Here is an 18767-nt window from a genome sequence, read left to right as displayed (position 1 = left end):
ATAAATGGTAAAAAAAAGAAAGATATTCCTTGTGATTAAATTTTGGACTGAGGTTTTGAAGTTTCTGTCCTATAGGCAGGGTAGCCTAGTGGTTAGAACGTTGGGCCAGTAACCGGCAGGTAGCCTAGTGGTTGGAGCGTTGGGCCAGTAACCGGCAGGTAGCCTAGTGGTTAGAACGTTGGTCCAGTAACCAGCAGGTAGCCTAGTGGTTAGAACGTTGGGCCAGTAACCGGCAGGTAGCCTAGTGGTTGGAGCGTTGGGCCAGTAACCGGCAGGGAGCCTAGTGGTTAGAACGTTGGGCCAGTAACCGGCAGGTAGCCTAGTGGTTAGAACGTTGGGCCAGTAACCGGCAGGTAGCCTAGTGGTTAGAACGTTGGGCCAGTAACCGGCAGGTAGCCTAGTGGTTAGAACGTTGGGCCAGTAACCGGCAGGTAGCCTAGTGGTTAGAACGTTGGGCCAGTAACCGGCAGGTAGCCTAGTGGTTAGACCGTTGGGCCAGTAACCGGCAGGTAGCCTAGTGGTTAGACCGTTGGGCCAGTAACCGGCAGGTAGCCTAGTGGTTGGAGCGTTGGGCCAGTAACCGGCAGGTAGCCTAGTGGTTAGAACGTTGGTCCAGTAACCAGCAGGTAGCCTAGTGGTTAGAACGTTGGGCCAGTAACCGGCAGGTAGCCTAGTGGTTGGAGCGTTGGGCCAGTAACCGGCAGGGAGCCTAGTGGTTAGAACGTTGGGCCAGTAACCGGCAGGTAGCCTAGTGGTTAGAACGTTGGGCCAGTAACCGGCAGGTAGCCTAGTGGTTAGAACGTTGGGCCAGTAACCGGCAGGTAGCCTAGTGGTTAGAACGTTGGGCCAGTAACCGGCAGGTAGCCTAGTGGTTAGAACGTTGGGCCAGTAACCGGCAGGTAGCCTAGTGGTTAGACCGTTGGGCCAGTAACCGGCAGGTAGCCTAGTGGTTAGAACGTTGGGCCAGTAACCGGCAGGTAGCCTAGTGGTTAGAACGTTGGGCCAGTAACCGGCAGGTAGCCTAGTGGTTAGAACGTTGGGCCAGTAACCGGCAGGTAGCCTAGTGGTTAGAACGTTGGGCCAGTAACCGGCAGGGAGCCTAGTGGTTAGAACGTTGGGCCAGTAACCGGCAGGGAGCCTAGTGGTTAGAACGTTGGGCCAGTAACCGGCAGGGAGCCTAGTGGTTAGAACGTTGGGCCAGTAACCGGCAGGTAGCCTAGTGGTTAGAACGTTGGGCCAGTAACCGGCAGGTAGCCTAGTGGTTAGAGCGTTGGGCCAGTAACCGGCAGGTAGCCTAGTGGTTAGAGCGTTGGTCCAGTAACCGGCAGGTAGCCTAGTGGTTAGAACGTTGGGCCAGTAACCGGCAGGTAGCCTAGTGGTTAGAGCGTTGGGCCAGTAACCAGCAGGTAGCCTAGTGGTTAGAACGTTGGGCCAGTAACCAGCAGGTAGCCTAGTGGTTAGAACGTTGGTCCAGTAACCAGCAGGTAGCCTAGTGGTTAGAACGTTGGTCCAGTAACCAGCAGGTAGCCTAGTGGTTAGAGCGTTGGGCCAGTAACCGGCAGGTAGCCTAGTGGTTAGAGCGTTGGTCCAGTAACCGGCAGGTAGCCTAGTGGTTAGAGCGTTGGTCCAGTAACCAGCAGGTAGCCTAGTGGTTAGAGCGTTGGACCAGTAACCAGCAGGTAGCCTAGTGGTTAGAGCGTTGGACCAGTAACCAGCAGGTAGCCTAGTGGTTAGAACGTTGGGCCAGTAACCGGCAGGTAGCCTAGTGGTTAGAACGTTGGGCCAGTAACCGGCAGGTAGCCTAGTGGTTAGAACGTTGGGCCAGTAACCGGCAGGTAGCCTAGTGGTTAGAACGTTGGGCCAGTAACCGGCAGGTAGCCTAGTGGTTAGAACGTTGGGCCAGTAACCGGCAGGGAGCCTAGTGGTTAGAACGTTGGGCCAGTAACCGGCAGGGAGCCTAGTGGTTAGAACGTTGGGCCAGTAACCGGCAGGGAGCCTAGTGGTTAGAACGTTGGGCCAGTAACCGGCAGGTAGCCTAGTGGTTAGAACGTTGGGCCAGTAACCGGCAGGTAGCCTAGTGGTTAGAACGTTGGGCCAGTAACCGGCAGGTAGCCTAGTGGTTAGAACGTTGGGCCAGTAACCGGCAGGTAGCCTAGTGGTTAGACCGTTGGGCCAGTAACCGGCAGGTAGCCTAGTGGTTAGAGCGTTGGACCAGTAACCGGCAGGGAGCCTAGTGGTTAGAACGTTGGGCCAGTAACCGGCAGGTAGCCTAGTGGTTAGAACGTTGGGCCAGTAACCGGCAGGTAGCCTAGTGGTTAGAACGTTGGGCCAGTAACCGGCAGGTAGCCTAGTGGTTAGAACGTTGGGCCAGTAACCGGCAGGTAGCCTAGTGGTTAGAACGTTGGGCCAGTAACCGGCAGGGAGCCTAGTGGTTAGAACGTTGGGCCAGTAACCGGCAGGGAGCCTAGTGGTTAGAACGTTGGGCCAGTAACCGGCAGGGAGCCTAGTGGTTAGAACGTTGGGCAAGTAACCGGCAGGTAGCCTAGTGGTTAGAGCGTTGGGCCAGTAACCGGCAGGTAGCCTAGTGGTTAGAGCGTTGGTCCAGTAACCAGCAGGTAGCCTAGTGGTTAGAGCGTTGGGCCAGTAACCAGCAGGTAGCCTAGTGGTTAGAACGTTGGGCCAGTAACCAGCAGGTAGCCTAGTGGTTAGAGCGTTGGGCCAGTAACCAGCAGGTAGCCTAGTGGTTAGAACGTTGGGCCAGTAACCAGCAGGTAGCCTAGTGGTTAGAACGTTGGGCCAGTAACCAGAAGGTAGCCTAGTGGTTAGAACGTTGGTCCAGTAACCAGCAGGTAGCCTAGTGGTTAGAGCGTTGGGCCAGTAACCGGCAGGTAGCCTAGTGGTTAGAGCGTTGGGCCAGTAACCAGCAGGTAGCCTAGTGGTTAGAGCGTTGGTCCAGTAACCAGCAGGTAGCCTAGTGGTTAGAGCGTTGGACCAGTAACCAGCAGGTAGCCTAGTGGTTAGAGCGTTGGACCAGTAACCAGCAGGTAGCCTAGTGGTTAGAACGTTGGGCCAGTAACCGGCAGGTAGCCTAGTGGTTAGAACGTTGGGCCAGTAACCGGCAGGTAGCCTAGTGGTTAGAACGTTGGGCCAGTAACCGGCAGGTAGCCTAGTGGTTAGAACGTTGGGCCAGTAACCGGCAGGTAGCCTAGTGGTTAGAACGTTGGGCCAGTAACCGGCAGGGAGCCTAGTGGTTAGAACGTTGGGCCAGTAACCGGCAGGGAGCCTAGTGGTTAGAACGTTGGGCCAGTAACCGGCAGGGAGCCTAGTGGTTAGAACGTTGGGCCAGTAACCGGCAGGTAGCCTAGTGGTTAGAACGTTGGGCCAGTAACCGGCAGGTAGCCTAGTGGTTAGAACGTTGGGCCAGTAACCGGCAGGTAGCCTAGTGGTTAGACCGTTGGGCCAGTAACCGGCAGGTAGCCTAGTGGTTAGACCGTTGGGCCAGTAACCGGCAGGTAGCCTAGTGGTTAGACCGTTGGGCCAGTAACCGGCAGGTAGCCTAGTGGTTAGACCGTTGGGCCAGTAACCGGCAGGTAGCCTAGTGGTTAGAACGTTGGGCCAGTAACCGGCAGGTAGCCTAGTGGTTAGAACGTTGGGCCAGTAACCGGCAGGTAGCCTAGTGGTTAGAACGTTGGGCCAGTAACCGGCAGGTAGCCTAGTGGTTAGAACGGTGGGCCAGTAACCAGCAGGTAGCCTAGTGGTTAGAACGTTGGGCCAGTAACCGGCAGGTAGCCTAGTGGTTAGAACGTTGGGCCAGTAACCGGCAGGGAGCCTAGTGGTTAGAACGTTGGGCCAGTAACCGGCAGGTAGCCTAGTGGTTAGAACGTTGGGCCAGTAACCGGCAGGTAGCCTAGTGGTTAGAACGTTGGGCCAGTAACCAGCAGGTAGCCTAGTGGTTAGAACGTTGGGCCAGTAACCGGCAGGTAGCCTAGTGGTTAGAGCGTTGGGCCAGTAACCAGCAGGTAGCCTAGTGGTTAGAGCGTTGGGCCAGTAACCGGCAGGTAGCCTAGTGGTTAGAGCGTTGGGCCAGTAACCGGCAGGTAGCCTAGTGGTTAGAGCGTTGGTCCAGTAACCAGCAGGTAGCCTAGTGGTTAGAACGTTGGGCCAGTAACCAGCAGGTAGCCTAGTGGTTAGAGCGTTGGGCCAGTAACCAGCAGGTAGCCTAGTGGTTAGAACGTTGGTCCAGTAACCAGCAGGTAGCCTAGTGGTTAGAGCGTTGGGCCAGTAACCGGCAGGTAGCCTAGTGGTTAGAGCGTTGGGCCAGTAACCAGCAGGTAGCCTAGTGGTTAGAGCGTTGGTCCAGTAACCAGCAGGTAGCCTAGTGGTTAGAGTGTTGGACCAGTAACCAGCAGGTAGCCTAGTGGTTAGAACGGTGGGCCTGTTCAGATAAGGAAAAAAAATCAGCCAATAGAAATATATAGATTAGGTCCTAATCTACGGATATCACATGACTGGGCCGGGGCACACAGCCATGGGTGGGCATGGTTGAACATAGGCCCACCCACTTGGCAGCGAGGCCCACCCACTGGGGAGCCAGGCCCAGCCAATCAGAATGAGTTTTTCCCCCTCAAAAAGGGCTTTACTAGGATGTGATGGTCCTGGGCGTGGTTACACGTGTTCTGCTGTTGTGACGCCGGTTGGACGTACTGACGTACGACTTTACATAATGCGTTTTTTTTTTTGTTCAGCGTATATATTTTAAACAATGATAAAAAAAAATATTATCTCCATAAAACTTCATAATGTATAACGTGTATATAAAGTGAAGTTCAACTCTGTCCAAATCTTTAACCCAGCATCATGGTTTAAACACACACACTGTTTCTTATGCTTGTATTGTGTATTGAAAAAAAAGGTACATTTGTAAGTTAATCTGGATAAGAGCATCTGCTCGAATGAGTGAAATGTTCAGTAGAAACCATGGTTAGTGGCCCGTCAGTCAGGTACCTTTCCCCCAAAGGGCAGGTTCTTCCTCCTGCTCAGCAGAGGGCACTGTGCTCAGACGGCAGCAGTCTGGGATGAGGGACAGGAACTTGTCGGCTGATTTACTATAGAGATCAGTGTCCCGGACAGCACGCCTCTGACTCAACATCACATGGGTACAGGGCAGCAGATACCTGTCATGAAAATAATAATAGATTTCATTTATACAGGTGTTTTTTCATTACAAGTAGAATCTTAAAAGATGCAGTAGGACAACAATACACTGTTACATTGTCAGTAGTAGCAGCAGTAGTATAGTAACACAACACACACAGTTTCTACCTGAGAACGAGCTGCAACATGAGGTCTTCACAGTTGAGAGAGAGTAGAGTCCTGAACAGGCTCAACGACACCATACACAGCTGTAGGAGAGAAACAACATGACATTAGACAGCTGTAGGAGAGAAACAACATGACATTAGACAGCTGTAGGAGAGAAACAGCAGAACATTAGACAGCTGTAGGAGAGAAACATGACATTACACAGCTGTAGGAGAGAAACAACATGACATTAGACAGCTGTAGGAGAGAAACAACATGACATTAGACAGCTGTAGGAGAGAAACAGCAGAACATTAGACAGCTGTAGGAGAGAAACAGCAGAACATTAGACAGCTGTAGGAGAGAAACAGCAGAACATTAGACAGCTGTAGGAGAGAAACAGCAGAACATTAGACAGCTGTAGGAGAGAAACAACATGACATTACACAGCTGTAGGAGAGAAACAACATGACATTAGACAGCTGTAGGAGAGAAACAACATGACATTAGACAGCTGTAGGAGAGAAACAACATGACATTAGACAGCTGTAGGAGAGAAACGGCAGAACATTAGACAGCTGTAGGAGAGAAACAACATGACAGACAGCTGTAGGAGAGAAACAGCATGACATTAGACAGCTGTAGGAGAGAAACAGCAGAATATTAGACAGCTGTAGGAGAGAAACAACATGACATTAGACAGCTGTAGGAGAGAAACAGCATGACATTAGACAGCTGTAGGAGAGAAACAGCATGACATTAGACAGCTGTAGGAGAGAAACAGCATGACATTAGACAGCTGTAGGAGAGAAACAACAGAACATTAGACAGCTGTAGGAGAGAAACAGCATGACATTAGACAGCTGTAGGAGAGAAACAACATGACATTAGACAGCTGTAGGAGAGAAACAGCATGACATTAGACAGCTGTAGGAGAGAAACATGGAGAACATTAGACAGCTGTAGGAGAGAAACAACATGACATTAGACAGCTGTAGGAGAGAAACATGGAGAACATTAGACAGCTGTAGGAGAGAAACATGGAGAACATTAGACAGCTGTAGGAGAGAAACAGCAGAACATTAGACAGCTGTAGGAGAGAAACAACATGACATTAGACAGCTGTAGGAGAGAAACAACATGACATTACACAGCTGTAGGAGAGAAACAACATGACATTAGACAGCTGTAGGAGAGAAACAACATGACATTAGACAGCTGTAGGAGAGAAACAGCATGACATTAGACAGCTGTAGGAGAGAAACAGCATGACATTAGACAGCTGTAGGAGAGAAACAACATGACATTACACAGCTGTAGGAGAGAAACAACATGACATTACACAGCTGTAGGAGAGAAACAACATGACATTAGACAGCTGTAGGAGAGAAACAGCATGACATTAGACAGCTGTAGGAGAGAAACAGCATGACATTAGACAGCTGTAGGAGAGAAACAACATGACATTAGACAGCTGTAGGAGAGAAACAGCATGACATTAGACAGCTGTAGGAGAGAAACATGGAGAACATTAGACAGCTGCAGGAGAGAAACAGCATGACATTAGACAGCTGTAGGAGAGAAACAACATGACATTAGACAGCTGTAGGAGAGAAACAACATGACATTAGACAGCTGTAGGAGAGAAACAGCATGACATTAGACAGCTGTAGGAGAGAAACAGCATGACATTAGACAGCTGTAGGAGAGAAACAACAGAACATTAGACAGCTGTAGGAGAGAAACAGCATGACATTAGACAGCTGTAGGAGAGAAACAGCAGAACATTAGACAGCTGTAGGAGAGAAACAGCATGACATTAGACAGCTGTAGGAGAGAAACAACATGACATTAGACAGCTGTAGGAGAGAAACAGCATGACATTAGACAGCTGCAGGAGAGAAACAGCAGAACATTAGACAGCTGTAGGAGAGAAACAACATGACATTAGACAGCTGTAGGAGAGAAACGGCATGACAGACAGCTGTAGGAGAGAAACAGCATGACAGACAGCTGTAGGAGAGAAACAGCATGACATTAGACAGCTGTAGGAGAGAAACAGCAGAACATTAGACAGCTGTAGGAGAGAAACAACAGAACATTAGACAGCTGTAGGAGAGAAACAACATGACATTAGACAGCTGTAGGAGAGAAACAACATGACATTAGACAGCTGTAGGAGAGAAACATGGAGAACATTAGACAGCTGTAGGAGAGAAACAACATGACATTAGACAGCTGTAGGAGAGAAACAACATGACATTAGACAGCTGTAGGAGAGAAACAGCAGAACATTAGACAGCTGTAGGAGAGAAACAACATGACATTAGACAGCTGTAGGAGAGAAACAACATGACATTAGACAGCTGTAGGAGAGAAACAACATGACATTAGACAGCTGTAGGAGAGAAACATGGAGAACATTAGACAGCTGTAGGAGAGAAACAACATGACATTAGACAGCTGTAGGAGAGAAACATGGAGAACATTAGACAGCTGTAGGAGAGAAACAGCATGACATTAGACAGCTGTAGGAGAGAAACAACATGATATTAGACAGCTGTAGGAGAGAAACATGGAGAACATTAGACAGCTGTAGGAGAGAAACATGGAGAACATTAGACAGCTGTAGGAGAGAAACAACATGACATTAGACAGCTGTAGGAGAGAAACAGCATGACATTAGACAGCTGTAGGAGAGAAACAGCATGACATTAGACAGCTGTAGGAGAGAAACAACATGACATTAGACAGCTGTAGGAGAGAAACATGGAGAACATTAGACAGCTGTAGGAGAGAAACAGCATGACATTAGACAGCTGTAGGAGAGAAACATGGAGAACATTAGACAGCTGTAGGAGAGAAACATGGAGAACATTAGACAGCTGTAGGAGAGAAACAGCATGACATTAGACAGCTGTAGGAGAGAAACATGGAGAACATTAGACAGCTGTAGGAGAGAAACATGGAGAACATTAGACAGCTGTAGGAGAGAAACAGCAGAACATTAGACAGCTGTAGGAGAGAAACAGCAGAACATTAGACAGCTGTAGGAGAGAAACAACATGACATTAGACAGCTGTAGGAGAGAAACAGCAGAACATTAGACAGCTGTAGGAGAGAAACAGCATGACATTAGACAGCTGTAGGAGAGAAACAACATGACATTAGACAGCTGTAGGAGAGAAACAGCATGACATTAGACAGCTGTAGGAGAGAAACAACATGACATTAGACAGCTGTAGGAGAGAAACAGCATGACATTAGACAGCTGTAGGAGAGAAACAGCATGACATTAGACAGCTGTAGGAGAGAAACAACATGACATTAGACAGCTGTAGGAGAGAAACAACATGACAGACAGCTGTAGGAGAGAAACAGCATGACATTAGACAGCTGTAGGAGAGAAACAACATGACAGACAGCTGTAGGAGAGAAACAACATGACATTAGACAGCTGTAGGAGAGAAACGGCAGAACATTAGACAGCTGTAGGAGAGAAACAACATGACATTAGACAGCTGTAGGAGAGAAACAGCATGACATTAGACAGCTGTAGGAGAGAAACAACAGAACATTAGACAGCTGTAGGAGAGAAACAGCATGACATTAGACAGCTGTAGGAGAGAAACGGCAGAACATTAGACAGCTGTAGGAGAGAAACAACATGACATTAGACAGCTGTAGGAGAGAAACAGCAGAACATTAGACAGCTGTAGGAGAGAAACAGCATGACATTACACAGCTGTAGGAGAGAAACAGCAGAACATTAGACAGCTGTAGGAGAGAAACAACATGACAGACAGCTGTAGGAGAGAAACAACATGACATTAGACAGCTGTAGGAGAGAAACAACATGACATTAGACAGCTGCAGGAGAGAAACAGCATGACATTAGACAGCTGTAGGAGAGAAACAGCAGAACATTAGACAGCTGTAGGAGAGAAACAACATGACAGACAGCTGTAGGAGAGAAACAGCATGACATTAGACAGCTGTAGGAGAGAAACAACATGACATTAGACAGCTGTAGGAGAGAAACAGCATGACATTAGACAGCTGTAGGAGAGAAACATGGAGAACATTAGACAGCTGTAGGAGAGAAACAACATGACATTAGACAGCTGTAGGAGAGAAACAACATGACAGACAGCTGTAGGAGAGAAACATGGAGAACATTAGACAGCTGTAGGAGAGAAACGGCAGAACATTAGACAGCTGTAGGAGAGAAACAGCAGAACATTAGACAGCTATAGGAGAGAAACATGGAGAACATTAGACAGCTGTAGGAGAGAAACATGGAGAACATTAGACAGCTGTAGGAGAGAAACAGCATGACATTAGACAGCTGTAGGAGAGAAACAGCATGACATTAGACAGCTGTAGGAGAGAAACAGCAGAACATTAGACAGCTGTAGGAGAGAAACAGCAGAACATTAGACAGCTGTAGGAGAGAAACAGCATGCCATTAGACAGCTGTAGGAGAGAAACAACATGACATTAGACAGCTGTAGGAGAGAAACAGCATGACATTAGACAGCTGTAGGAGAGAAACAACATGACATTAGACAGCTGTAGGAGAGAAACAGCATGACATTAGACAGCTGTAGGAGAGAAACAACATGACATTAGACAGCTGTAGGAGAGAAACGGCAGAACATTAGACAGCTGTAGGAGAGAAACGGCATGACATTAGACAGCTGTAGGAGAGAAACAACATGACATTAGACAGCTGTAGGAGAGAAACAGCATGACATTAGACAGCTGTAGGAGAGAAACAGCATGACATTAGACAGCTGTAGGAGAGAAACAGCATGACAGACAGCTGTAGGAGAGAAACAGCATGACAGACAGCTGTAGGAGAGAAACAGCATGACAGACAGCTGTAGGAGAGAAACAGCATGACAGACAGCTGTAGGAGAGAAACAGCATGACAGACAGCTGTAGGAGAGAAACAGCATGACAGACAGCTGTAGGAGAGAAACAGCATGACAGACAGCTGTAGGAGAGAAACAGCATGACAGACAGCTGTAGGAGAGAAACAGCATGACAGACAGCTGTAGGAGAGAAACAGCATGCCATTAGACAGCTGTAGGAGAGAAACAGCAGAACATTAGACAGCTGTAGGAGAGAAACAGCATGACAGACAGCTGTAGGAGAGAAACAGCATGACAGACAGCTGTAGGAGAGAAACAGCATGACAGACAGCTGTAGGAGAGAAACAGCATGACAGACAGCTGTAGGAGAGAAACAGCATGACAGACAGCTGTAGGAGAGAAACAGCATGCCAGACAGCTGTAGGAGAGAAACAGCATGCCATTAGACAGCTGTAGGAGAGAAACAGCAGAACATTAGACAGCTGTAGGAGAGAAACAGCATGACATTAGACAGCTGTAGGAGAGAAACAGCAGAACATTAGACAGCTGTAGGAGAGAAACAGCATGACATTAGACAGCTGTAGGAGAGAAACATGGAGAACATTAGACAGCTGTAGGAGAGAAACGTAAAGAACATTAGACAGCTGTAGGAGAGAAACAACATGACAGACAGCTGTAGGAGAGAAACGGCAGAACATTAGACAGCTGTAGGAGAGAAACAGCAGAACATTAGACAGCTGTAGGAGAGAAACAGCATGACATTAGACAGCTGTAGGAGAGAAACAACATGACATTAGACAGCTGTAGGAGAGAAACAACAGAACATTAGACAGCTGTAGGAGAGAAACGTAAAGAACATTAGACAGCTGTAGGAGAGCAACCGACTCAGACACCAGAACATTAGCTGCAGGGTGGAGAGCGAACGAGTCACAGGATGGACGCCAAATACGTGCTTGCAATATATATCTGCGTTCAATCAAATCAAATGTATTTTATAAAGCCCTTCTTACATCAGCCGATGTCACAAAGTGCTGTACAGAAACCCAGCCTAAAACCCCAAACAGCAAAGCAATGCAGGTGTAGAAGCCCCTCCCATTTCAGTCCCCATTTCCTACATCATTTTTAAAATAAATTTTACTTAGGACAACTGATATGGATGTGGTTGTCTCACCTAGCTACCTTTTGATGAACACTATAACTATAAGTGGCTTTAGATAAGATGGTCTGCTAAATGACTGGAAAATGTCAACTTCTCCCTCCCAGAGAACCATCAGTACTGTACACTCACAATACTATAGTACTGACCCTTGAGTTGCTGCTGATGCGAGTTAGCAATGTGTCCAGGATGGTGTCGTTGTCATGGCGATGCATGAGGATGAAGCGTAGGAAGGTTTTGAGGAGAGCTGTTTCCGTGACGCTGCGTAGGAACAGATCCAGGTAGGCTGTACTGGCTATCATCTCATCTACAGATGACTGGGGGGGGGGGGAGATGTTCAATATTAAAAGAAACAATTCTGACGCTGGCAGCCAAAATGACATGTTTTAACGAGAAGAGTAATAAAAAAATCACGTTTTTGAGCGTTGTCTCCGGCTGGAGCAGCCTAGTAGCTACTACTTTTAACTATTTAATAAACTCAATCAGCTCAGGCTAGCCAATCAGAGAGCCCCCCCCCCCCCCCCCCCTACCTTGTGTAGGGCGGGTCCCATGACAGGGACCAGGAATCCGTTGTGAACGTAGTCGACCAGCTGTCTGCGGACCAGGGGGTGAGCCACCTGGATGACAGCGTTACAGAACTCCAGAGAGTTCATGAAGAGCACCAGGGAGGACACGCCCATCCAGTCCTCCCTGCGCAGAGCGTGCCAGTCATCTCCCCGTACCTCTATCTTCCTGGGCAGGGAGGAGTAGAGAGCACTCAGGCCCGTGGCCAGCACCTGGACGGGGGAAGAGGTAAGTGGATGTTTAGGACTGAATTAAGAGGCGAAAGATTCATTTTGACAAGGCTGTGTCAAATATAAGGGAAAGCAGGCATATCAGCAGCACATCACAAACATTCAGCGGTGAATATTAACAGTCCATGTATTAATGATCTATTTTCTGATCAAATTAAGGGAGGTAGAAAGATTACCTTTCTGGGAGATATACACATGCATTGGAAAACAGGTCTCAGGACAGTGTCTACAGGCAAATGTGTTCCCCGTTTAATCTGGTCATGCCTGACTGGTTTAATAACGCCACAGCCCCTTAGAGAGCAGCTAGCCAACACAGACAGTCCGGTGGACAGCATTTCTTTACAGTCAGTTTTTTTAGCAAAAATATTTACAAAATATTACATTTGCCCCTCCAAGTTTATCAAGCAAAAAAAGAAAAATTATACAAAAAAAATAAAAAATCTCAAATGTCAAACATGTAAAGTGTGGTGTACTGCAGGGCAGCTCTCTAGTCATTACAAAGCCAACCCTAAACCAGTCATTAGAGCCAACCCTAAACCAGTCATTACAGAGCCAACCCTAAACCAGTCATTACAGAGCCAACCCTAAACCAGTCATTACAGAGCCAACCCTAAACCAGTCATTACAGAGCCAACCCTAAACCAGTCATTACAGAGCCAACCCTAAACCAGTCATTACAGAGCTTCTTGTTGCCGGTGCTTCTGCTTCTTGTTTACATCACACTTCCTGAGATTGGTGGATTGTAGCTCATCACCGCTAACACTTGGTCTGGAATGTAATTGCATGCTAGCATGGCTAGTGGCTAACGTTAGCCAGCTTGAGCTAGCACTCAAACTCAGTAGCACAGAGTAGAGAAATAGTGCATTGTGGGTAGTTTAGAAGATATCCAGAAATTCTTTAATAAATATATGTAATAACATAACATAACTATGTACTTGTGGGCAACCAGATCGTGACTACAACTAATAAGTATTTGACCACACTGTTGTTACATTAGTGAGTGAAAACTCATGCTTTCCTGCCCTTTAATCTAATCCAAACAATGAGATGAAATGAAGATCCTACATCTACGTTTCATCACTTTTGTTGATGAGTATTTTCCTGTACAGCAGGAAATGTAAACTTGTAGTTTATTCGAGGTTTAAAAAGGGCTTCTAAAAGTTGTTCATTCCCACTTAAAAAAAATGTCGGACTTGATTTGTCCTAACGAAAAATGTATCAAACCTAACAAAATATGTCCATTAAATTATAGATGGGTTGGCTGTCAGTGTAACGGAAAAGATGTGCACGTCGATGTGGCTGGAAAGTGTGTGTTGTTATGAGCAACAATGAAAAGAAGCTGCATAGTGGGGAATCGGAGGTTAATCGTTTTCAGCTCGTTATTGATACCTGTTGTTTTGACCAATGTCCTGTCTATACTAATATGGCAACAACAACAAAAAAATCGCTAGCTAGCAAACCAGCAACTGTAAGGACGTATTTGACAGACAAGTGCTCATTGTGCAAATGTTATTTCAATAAACATTTGTAGACTAAACATATTGTAATGAAACAGCAGGGAGCAGGCCAACAAACATGTCTGTGTTGCTTTCACATGGATTAGGCTACTGACTGTAGTATAGACAATATAATAATGGTCCCGTGTGACTCAGTTCGATTCCCACGGGGAACCAGTACAAAACAATATATCCACTCAATAAGTCGCTCTGGATAAGCATAGAGGTAGATTTAGTAAATTACTAAAATGTCAAATGTAAATAATAATAATTATGTCATTTAGCAATTCTGCAGCATTGAAGGCCACCCCAAGAACACAGTGGCCTCCATCATTCTTAAAATGGTAGAAGTTTAGAACCACCAAGACTCTTCCTAGAGCTGGCCGCCTGTCCAAACTCAACAATTGTGAGAGAGGAGAGCCTTGGTCATGAAGAACCCGATGGTCACTCTGACAGAGTTCCAGAGTTCCTCTGTGGAGATCGGAGAGCCTTGCAGAATTGCACCAATCAGGCCTTTATGGTAGAGTGGCCAGACAGAACCTACTCCTCATTAAAAGGCACGACAGCCCACTTGCAGTTGAAAAAAAAGGCACTTAAAAAGGACTCTCAGACCATGAGAAACAAGATTATCTGGTCTGATGAAACCAAGAATGAACTCTTTGGGCCTGATTGCCAAGCGTCACGTCTGGAGGAAACCTGGCACCATCCCTACTCATCTCTTTCCTCTACATTAGTGCCCGGGGAGTAGTGCACTGTGAGTGAAGTGCCGAAAGACTCATTTCCAGATGCACACAGGCACAGAAGTTGGGTCAAATGAACCCAGAAGTCTACTGAAGTGTGACTTTGTCCTAGTGTTTCATGGCTACCTACATTTTAAAATCACACACTAGGTTGCGTTTTGAAATTGCAAGTAACTGCTAGCAAAGAGATCTCTTAAATCCCCCCCTCCCCAGACACCCACGTGAGTGCCCAGTTACCCATCCACCCTTTCAAGGGGCAGCAGAAATTTTTTGACTCACCTACGTGACTCAAATATTTGAGTGTACTTGATTGAGCATGGAACACTCCAAAAACATTTATTCATGGTCTTTTGGTCCTTTATTATCACCATCATTGAAACAACTCAAACTTTCATTGTGCTCCTAAATGTCTACGTGGTCCTTTAAAAAGAATACATTCCCGAATTTTATATATACACTGCTCAAAAAAATAAAGGGAACACTTAAACAACACAATGTAACTCCAAGTCAATCACACTTCTGTGAAATCAAACTGTCCACTTAGGAAGCAACACTGATTGACAATAAATTTCACATGCTGTTGTGCAGATGGAATAGACAAAAGGTGGAAATTATAGGCAATTAGCAAGACACCCCCAATAAAGGAGTGGTTCTGCAGGTGGTGACCACAGACCACTTCTCAGTTCCTATGCTTCCTGGCTGATGTTTTGGTCACTTTTGAATGCTGGCGGTGCTTTCACTCTAGTGGTAGCATGAGAGAGTCTACAACCCGCACAAGTGGATCAGGTAGTGCAGCTCATCCAGGATGGCACATCAATGCGAGCTGTGGCAAAAAAGTTTGCTGTGTCTGTCAGCGTAGTGTCCAGAGCATGGAGACGCTACCAGGAGACAGGCCAGTACATCAGGAGACGTGGAGGAGGCCGTAGGAGGGCAACAACCCAGCAGCAGGACCGCTACCTCCGCCTTTGTGCAAGGAGGAGCACTGCCAGAGCCCTGCAAAATGACCTCCAGCAGGCCACAAATGTGCATGTGTCTGCTCAAACGGTCAGAAACAGACTCCATGAGGGTGGTATGAGGGCCCGACGTTCACAGGTGGGGGTTGTGCTTACAGCCCAACACCGTGCAGGACGTTTGGCATTTGCCAGAGAACACCAAGATTGGCAAATTCGCCACTGGCGCCCTGTGCTCTTCACAGACGAAAGCAGGTTCACACTGAGCACATGTGACAGAGTCTGGAGACGCCGTGGAGAACGTTCTGCTGCCTGCAACATCCTCCAGCATGACCGGTTTGGCGGTGGGTCAGTCATGGTGTGGGGTGGCATTTCTTTGGGGGTCCGCACAGCCCTCCATGTGCTCGCCAGAGGTAGCCTGACTGCCATTAGGTACCGAGATGAGATCCTCAGACCCCTTGTGAGACCATATGCTGGTGCGGTTGGCCCTGGGTTCCTCCTAATGCAAAACAATGCTAGACCTCGTGTCTGGAGTGTGTCAGCAGTTCCTGCAAGAGGAAGGCATTGATGCTATGGACTGGCCCGCCCGTTCCCCAGACCTGAATCCAATTGAGCACATCCGGGACATCATGTCTCGCTCCATCCACCAACGCCACGTTGCACCACAGACTGTCCAGGAGTTGGCGGATGCTTTAGTCCAGCTCTGGGAGGAGATCCCTCAGGAGACCATCCGCCACCTCATCAGGAGCATGCCCAGGCGTTGTAGGGAGGTCAAACAGGCACGTGGAGGCCACACACACTACTGAGCCTCATTTTGACTTGTTCTAAGGACACTACATCAAAGTTGGATCAGCCTGTAGTGTGGTTTTCCACTTTCATTTTGAGTGTGACTCCAAATCCAGACCTCCATGGGTTAATACATTTGATTTCCATTGATAATTTTTGTGTGATTTTGTTGTCAGCACATTCAACTATATAAAGAAAAAAGTATTTAATAAGAATATTTCATTCATTCAGATCTAGGATGTGTTATTTTAGTGTTCCCTTTATTTTTTTGAGCAGTGTATATATATATAATATATATATATCCTTGAAAAGCTTTCTTTGTTTCCCGCTGTCTTTTGTCATGGTATCGTTTCGGTATTGAGTATTGTGATACTAAAACCTGGTATTGGTTTAAAAGTCTAAATACACTAGATACACCATCATCATCATCATCATCATCATCATCACCGGGGGATCAACATGTGTCCGCCAGGGGGGAAACAGACAGTCGTTCCAGATCCTTAGTGAGATACAAGCAGTCCACAAACCCACAGAGAGAAAGTTAGTGGAGGCAATACTGAATCATGGGTTTAAACATGTAAGCACTTTGTTAGTGAAGTCGTGGGCGGTGTTTGCAGACTATTTTTTGTACATCTTTGACAGTGCTACTGTATCTTTTTTGACACGCAAAGACCCAAACGGCGTTCCATAGTATGTCGTTGAAACTAATAGCAGTTACGCTATTACTGTGTATCTCCGGTAGGGCAACATCTGAAAAATAGCGCACTTGGTAGTGTGTAACGGTGATCAACCAGTTGGCGAAAGCCGACATCACCCACGACAGAGAACGGTTGATTGTCGAGGGTAATGAATTCCCATTATCTTGGCATTAGCGGATTTCACCTTTGAGTTGTCTCGCTGAAATGTTCTGACTCTTTCAAATGACTGCTGGACTTGTTGACTGCTCGATCCACACAGCAGACCACACATCCACACAGCAACCCTAACCAGCCATTACAGACCCTAACCAGTCATTACAGAGCCAACCTCGATCCACACAGCAGACATTGCTGCTGGACTTGTTGTCTGCTCGATCCACACAGCAGACATTACTGCTGGACTTGTTGTCTGCTCGATCCACACAGCAGACATTGTGGGCTAGTTTAGGAATGCTGTGTTGCAGGTGTAGCGCAACATTTTTTACGTGGCTTCATTTACGTCATGTTACCTACGTTATATAGGTATGCACGCCAACTTTGACACCCCGGTTTTTCCACATCGCCGTTAAACTAGACATCGGGCCGATATCGACGTTGGCATTTTTAGCTAATTTCGTCCGATTCCGATATGTTCACCGATAGATCGTGCATCCCTAGTTAAAACATGTTAACGTATTTGTTCTTGCTATGGGTTTTCCTGATAATTCTGTCACACTGAAATCAGGATAATCCAGAACTAAGGTATTCTTCACACCAACAGCGAAAGAACAGAAAGAGCCATGTCCCATACCACCCTTACCCCCATTAGTTCAGTTTGTGTCTAACTTTTCACGTGTAATTGCTTTCTGCTGTTGTAATGCAGGGCTCCCTTGAAAAAGAGACCTTGGTCTCAATGGGACTACTGCCTAAATAAAAGTTAAATATAAATACATTAAATAAATCCCTCACCGGGCAGAAGTAGGAGTTCTCTGCAATGTAGCGTGCCACTCCCTGGTTGCTGGCGGAGGTTGCCATGACGAGGAGGAGGGCGTCGCGGGCCTGCTGTCCGATGGCTCCGTCACGGTGGATGAAGGGAACCAGCAGGGAGAAGATGAGCAGGTTGGTAGGACCGTGTTGCACCGGGGCCGTCCTGAACAACAGCTCCAACACAGCAGGAGCACGCGCCATCGACACACAGATCTGGTGATGTTGAGATCACAATATATTTTTTATTTTCGTGAAACATAAAACACACACAAAACGACGTGAAACAATGAAAAGGGCTAACATTATATGAATTACAAAAGGTTTAACAGCTCAACAGTAGCCACCCACGCCTGCAACAACCTCATGCCACCCACGCCTCCAACCATCTCATGTCACCCACGCCTCCAACCACCTCATGCCACCCACACCTGCAACCACCTCATGCCACCCACGCCTCATGCCACCCAACCATCTCATGCCACCAACCATCTCATGTCAGCCACGCCACCAACCATCTCATGTCAGCCACGCCTCCAACCATCTCATGTCAGCCACGCCTCCAACCACCTCACGATAGCCACGCCTCCAACCACCTCACGATAGCCACGCCTCCAACCACCTCACGCCAGCCACGCCTCCAACCACCTCACGCCAGCCACGCCTCCAACCACCTCACGCCAGCCACGCCTCCAACCACCTCACGCCAGCCACGCCTCCAACCACCTCACGCCAGCCACGCCTCCAACCACCTCACGCCAGCCACGCCTCCAACCACCTCACGCCAGCCACGCCTCCAACCACCTCACGCCAGCCACGCCTCCAACCACCTCACACCAGCCACGCCTCCAACCACCTCACGCCAGCCACGCCTCCAACCACCTCACGCCAGCCACGCCTCCAACCACCTCACGCCAGCCACGCCTCCAACCACCTCACGCCAGCCACGCCTCCAACCATCTCACGCCAGCCACGCCTCCAACCATCTCACGCCAGCCACGCCTCC

At 47.7% G+C, this 18767-nt stretch overlaps 1 protein-coding gene across 2 annotated transcripts in view; it reads right to left on the bottom strand.

Annotated features, from left to right (window-relative positions):
• Positions 1 to 18767, bottom strand: part of LOC129816733 (FHF complex subunit HOOK interacting protein 1B-like) — a 39494-nt gene that overhangs the window by 11077 nt on the left and 9650 nt on the right. For both annotated transcript variants that reach the window (XM_055871551.1, XM_055871552.1), the window contains 5 exons: positions 17747 to 17977; positions 11865 to 12110; positions 11484 to 11651; positions 5323 to 5402; positions 5005 to 5174 (listed from right to left, as the gene is read on the bottom strand). In XM_055871551.1, the coding sequence (XP_055727526.1) occupies positions 5005 to 5174; positions 5323 to 5402; positions 11484 to 11651; positions 11865 to 12110; positions 17747 to 17977 (895 nt within the window). The remainder of the gene's footprint in view (positions 1 to 5004; positions 5175 to 5322; positions 5403 to 11483; positions 11652 to 11864; positions 12111 to 17746; positions 17978 to 18767) is intronic.

Source organism: Salvelinus fontinalis, chromosome 19, assembly GCF_029448725.1.
Source record: "Salvelinus fontinalis isolate EN_2023a chromosome 19, ASM2944872v1, whole genome shotgun sequence".
NCBI classification, from domain to species: domain Eukaryota; kingdom Metazoa; phylum Chordata; class Actinopteri; order Salmoniformes; family Salmonidae; genus Salvelinus; species Salvelinus fontinalis.
This window is presented reverse-complemented; position numbering and strand designations above follow the sequence as displayed.